This window comes from Sylvia atricapilla, chromosome 2, assembly GCF_009819655.1.
Source record: "Sylvia atricapilla isolate bSylAtr1 chromosome 2, bSylAtr1.pri, whole genome shotgun sequence".
Lineage (NCBI taxonomy): Eukaryota > Metazoa > Chordata > Aves > Passeriformes > Sylviidae > Sylvia > Sylvia atricapilla.
This window is the reverse complement of record NC_089141.1, coordinates 11,222,716-11,228,715: the sequence shown is the minus strand read 5'-3', so window position 1 is coordinate 11,228,715 and position 6,000 is coordinate 11,222,716. Positions and strand designations below refer to the sequence as shown.

Below are 6,000 nucleotides of genomic sequence, written 5' to 3'. Positions count from 1 at the left end.
AGATAATTCTTATCTCATCGTAGTGATGATGTTCCAGAGTGTGCTGAAAGCCCAGGATTAAAACCGAATGTTTTAAATGCAATTAGGAACATGGCACAGGTTGAAAATGAATTCCTCGTTAACACATGGATCTAAGAGGGAGTGTGAGTGCATTTTTAGGTCTACAAACACTACTGGAAGAAAAAAAAAATATTCAAATGATTAAAGTTAACATGACTTGTCAGAGAAGATCATAAGTGTATTTGGACCCAATTCAGAAAGACACTTAGGAACACAGCTGGCTGTAACCTATGAAACACTAAGCACTTAAAACACCACCAAAGGGCAGAAGGAAAAGGAAAATCACATGATGGCCAAATCTGCCAGCTGTGCTTTTCTCACAAAACTCTGCTCAGTCTTATAGCGGGTTTTATACCCTTAGCACAAAAAACCTTTCACAAGTTGGATAAATAATTGCAAATAACTAACAAAAACAACAGAGAAATTATAAAAAAATAATACTATTAAATCCTTCTTTCTACAAACAGCTACAGTTGAAAGGTGAAGGGGCAGTAAAGAGAGCAAACAAATTCTAAATACAGGAGATGAAGGCATCAAAGAGGTTCACGAGCAATAAAAGATCTGCTATGTCACCTTGCCGCCGCGTTGGTGATGATTTTCAGACTGCTGGGATTACGGATCAGTTTATCCAGGATGCTGACAATCTGCTCAAACTTGGGTCTGTTGTTCCTGTCTTTCTGCCAGCAGTCCAGCATCAGCTGATACAAGGCAGCTGGGCAGTCCATGGGAGGTGGCAAGCGGTACCCTTCATCCACAGCCTTAATCACCTGCACAAGGAGAAAAGTTTGCGGGGAACTTAAAGGCACTTTACAGCAACTCGGTTTTTATCAGCTGTTAACGTGGACATTCCGTGTTTAAACAAACGTGTTTATTCACTAATTGTCTCTCGTTTATCTGCTAAGTAAACCAGGCAGTAGATTAGGCATGCAGAGAGGGGAGTTAAGATACAGTGTGTGACTTTGAAGAAGGTGAGTGTGTGGAAAGGATCTCAGAAGCTCACACTCAGTTGAACTAAGTCCATAAACAAAAGCCACAGTTAGCAAGCGCTTGCTGAAGTATGCCAAACTTCAATAGGTCTTGAATATCTCTCCTCTGATTACCCTTAGCAACACATGCTCTCTACATCCTCCAGTGGACACTGAACTCCAAAAAACCAGAAAAAACATCCCTTCCACATCTTCCAGTGAACACTGAACTCAAAACACCAGGAGAAAAAACAACCTACCCTGCCGAAAAATCAACCTGCCCCTGCCACGGGCCATCGTGAACCAACAGACAAAAGGTCTTATGGATGATGTCACAGGGCCACAAAATGTTTTTAAAACTTACCTCATGGATAACTGTAGACTTTCTACTGGGCACTGCAAGCCCAATTCCTCATAATTTGCCTAGACTGATAAAATTTGTCTCTACTTCCTGTAATTTTTCCAGACTGACACACACAAAACCAAGATTACTTTAGAATTGATGCTGCCCAGAAGCTTTTTAATCCATCCTTTTCAACTAGAATCTAACACCTCTTGATTAGGCCTACAGTATCTATTGCCCCATGAAAAGAAAATTCCAATGTATTCATCATGGAAAATGATAAAGCCATATTCTGTTAATCTTTCTTTTTCATCTGGGTCAATTAATTGAAAAGCAGAACAAACTATTCTGAATCAGAACAAGGACAAGAGAACAGTTAATGGTTTAAGCAGCCATGAAGAAGAGGCACGTAAATAGGTTAATCCTTCAGTTTCTGATTTTAATGGGATATTATTAAAGGCATTCCAGTAATACATCAGTCTGCAGGATACATTAATCTCCACAAAAACATTCATTACCAATTTTAAGAAATGCATCGTTTTCTGCAGCGACTTGGGTTGCAGAAGTACCCATTTAGAAGGAAGTTTTCTTCTCTTTTTTCTTGTTTAACATAAAGTAGTACAGAAAAATGTTTGACTACAACTAAGGTACTGACTTATTTATTTTAATTTAGAACAGGTAACAATATATATCAGCTCCTTGGAAAATCTATTTATGTGAGTGACTGCACTCCATAAAATTTGGTCCATAAGAAACCCCTGTGGAATAAATCTAAAATTAATAAAACAAGAGGAAAACAACCCAAAATAGATATAATAAAAGTCTTCTTTGGGGAAATGTTATGCTTCTTTAAAAAAAAACTGGGAGAGCTCCATTAATCATTTGGATTGCAGACTTGGACAGTTTACTAATGTTACAAAGAAACCTGTATTGGAAGGCTAATCAGATCACTCTCCTTCTCTATTTTATCCATTGATTACTTCCAGAAGCATTTTGGTTTCATTAAACTCTTAGCAGAAACGCTTTGCTTCTCTTTTTCGCAAGTGTCAAGAACAATTTATTCTGTGCATTTGACATTTACAGAAAACTTCTACAGAGTATTATACAAGTGGAACCAAAGTGGATCAACAGAAATTTAGGAGGGTTTTCTAACAAAGAGCTAAAGAATGTTAAAGGCAGTGACCTCACTGCAGTGGAATTATTTGCATCATCTTACAGAAAACCACCAATGGGATAAAATTCTCTACTCTGCTCCTTCAGAGGACCATAAAGATGGTGGGTTTTTTTAAGTTCTAATGAACTTTTACTTGACCAAGGGGATCTGGCAATGTTCATCTCCACATTTTCTTCAGTGTCCCCATCAAAAACTCAGAGCCACCTGGTCCTGGCCTCCCTTCACAGCTTGATTCCCTATCTGAGAACATAACCCAGACAACAATTTACTCACATCCTGGTTGGACATCTCCCAGTAGGGTCTCTCCCCATAGGACATCACCTCCCAGAGGACAATCCCATAGCTCCAGGCGTCACTGGCTGACGTGAACTTCCGATAAGCAATCGCTTCTGGGGATGTCCATCGGATGGGGATCTTGCCCCCCTGGGAGCAAAACAAAACCAAAGAGTCCATTTGACTGTCCTGCAACAAATATGATGTTGTGTGGTTGATTATTTTATCCCTGAAATTCTCAGTTATCAGTTACTTTCAGTAATACTGGTGTCAAAAAACAGTGTAAGATGGAAGACGCTGCTGCCACTTGTCATAGGAGCAAAAGGAGAGTCAAATACATTTCAGTGCAAAATCTACTGATATCCAATAGATTTACCACAGATTTATCTATCTACAATATAGATATTTAGTACAGTTCAGCATACATACTTTATAGACACACATATATGTTTTATATGTGTGTGTGTGTGTGTGTAGCATAATTTGCACAGATAAGAGTAAATAGTAAATCAAGTCTGGTTGATTTTCAGTTATGAAATGTTTGGAAACTGTCACAACAGTCATACAGCATTAAAGGTGAAAAAACAGCCCAAGGTCCTTGCTTGTAACCCAGGTCCTTCTGCACAGCACAGGAGGGCTGGATTTGGCTGATTTTAAGGCACTGAAGTGAATTCCCTGTTGGTGTGGAACCTGCATGGCTACACTAGGTTATCTAGGACATTCAAGGAAAATAAGGTGCCATGATGTTGCTTCATTTCCCTAAAGCTAAGCCTCCAGGTGAGACAGAAAGTCAGGTTCACATGGGGTCATCTGTGCAGAGGGAAGAGTGCAGAAATGTCATCTGGGAGAGTGGCCTTGGACATTTTTACAGTCATAAGAAAAGCAAGCCACGATTAAATGCCAAACTTGAAGAGAACTGAAGTTACCAGTACAATTAACATTGTACGTAGGGGAACATGTTTCTGGTCATGGCCGCCACTTGGTGCTGTAGGTCAAGTTGACAAAATGAGCACAAGGAACCTCAGGCTGACTTTCTAAAACGTGAGAATTAGAGGGAAGAGACAATTCCTGGTGATGCCAGATTTGGCAGAGTTTTCTGAGAGTCACACATGAGAAAATAAAGTTCTAAAAGACAGCAGTGCAAAACCTGTTCCTGAAGGCAATTCTGGAGTGAATGTGTTTTAGTACACAAAACTGTGAGAGATTTAAGTTATTTCCAGTTATGCACAACATGCACAGAATATATTCTGAAGATTTCACACCAGACCAGTTCTTTGCAGTGCTGCTGACACCCCCATCATACTCCAGTCACACACCTATCCTCACAACCACCTCTGTGGGGAGAGAGTGCTCTTACTTCCACTGAGAAACCAGCAAGAAAAAAAGATTTAAATATTTTATTGCTTTGCCTACACTCCCATAAACCATACCTGCACTGAGGGTAGCTATAAAATCACCAGCTTTAGACTCACTAGCTTGGTTAACAATAGAAATGCAGACATTAATGTTAATTAGAAACCTAAATACAGGCCAACTACACTGAAGCTCTTCATTTTCATGGCTAATATTGCATGAATTAAATTAAGTATAAAAAACACAGGCAGCCCTGACTCAGACTACAAGGCCTCCAAAATGCCACTAGATAAGTCTTAGAGGCTTGGCAAAGGTCAGGGAGGGGATTATCTTGGCATATGGTTTTCATGGATCTCATTCTGTTTAGCAAAGCTCCCGACCAAAAGACATATCTTCCTTTCACACACAATCCTCAAAATCAGGTAAACACCAATTTTCCACATCACTTGCAGACCAGCAAATAGGACACAGAAAATAAACTGGAGTGTTTGAAACCCCTGTTTTATCACTGAAGCTAGATGAAGAACCTGATATCTCTCTCTCTCTCTCAGAAATTTAATCTATTAGGTGATGTTCTTTAGTCACAAAAAGTACATTGTATTTTCCATGCATTATAACTTTATTCACAATTCCCAGTGCTGCTCCAGAACAGGCCCAACAACATAAAAATGAGTTTGTTTGCCTCATATTCAATTAATAAGCTCCCTTTACAAGTGTCCAGGGGCCCTCAGCAAGTCCAAGGCCCAGCCAAGAAACAAGGAAAGCTCTCCCCTAGGCTCGTGTTTTCACAACAAATCCACTTACAGTGTTAGATGTGAGGCTGATAAAGAAATCAATCTCTCTGTTTTCTATGCTGAAAGTGAGCCCTGGTTTTCATAAAGAACATCGAGTCTGGGGGAAAGCCATATCCTAAATATACATCAACAAAACCTCACCACCATGAAGAGAATCAGACATCTCCCACTAGAAAAGGGCAGGAATTTAATTTTGGATAGAAGGCCTTTATAATCTTATGTATAAAATAATTTATGCAATTGGAGAAACACATTAAAAAATAAACCCCACATTAATTAGTCTCCTCACATTTTGGAACTGCTTCATTGCAGAAAGATTAGAAACTCAATGAAACAATTTCTGGCTTTGTTTCACTGAAAAAGGGGAAAAGGAAGGTGCATCAACCCCAGATTCTTATTACCATGAGTGTGAGTCAGTGGCTTTCAAATTTTCTTTGCTAAGTCTCAGCTGTAACCCCATACAAACCCGCAGGCACACACAGCACTACCATAAATAAGACAAAAATATTAATTAAAATGTAGTTAAAAAAAGAAATCAACTGCCACTGAACAAAGTTTCAAAGTGTAATTTTGCTCTTCTGCTGCCCAATTTATCATAAGAATGTCATAATTATATTTAAAAAGAGATTTTGCTGACTCTTTTTTTGGAATAGTTTAAGAACAAGAACAGAAACATATCTACTGATTATTTTCTGAAGATAAATACAGCTTTTATATATTTTTGTCATGGTCTCCTTTTAAGGGCGTGTTCCCCATAAAGCCAAGCTCTCTGAACCTGAGCAAAAAGACAGCTTTGGTGTTAGAAATTGTGGGAGTTGGTTACTGCAGCTCAAAATCCCAGGCAGTCTAGGTCAGAGAACCTCTCTCAGGGCTGGAAATCAGTGAGCCAGCAGCAACCAAAAGTTTTATCTTCTGTAGATGGAGCTGCTATTCCTGCAGTATCTGGCTCTCCAACATAATTCATCTAAAGTCAATGAAGTCCTCAATTTATTTCTAGCACGTCAGGCACTCCAGCACAAGGCAGCTGTTTCCAGGACT

The 6,000-nt window shown here is 39.2% G+C and overlaps 1 protein-coding gene across 1 annotated transcript in view; it reads right to left on the bottom strand.

Moving 5' to 3' along the window:
• EPHA3 (EPH receptor A3) overlaps window positions 1-6,000 on the bottom strand; it is a 168,678-nt gene that overhangs the window by 14,851 nt on the left and 147,827 nt on the right. The window contains 2 exon segments of the mRNA XM_066340812.1: window positions 634-827; window positions 2,816-2,965. Coding sequence (XP_066196909.1) covers window positions 634-827; window positions 2,816-2,965 — 344 coding nt within the window.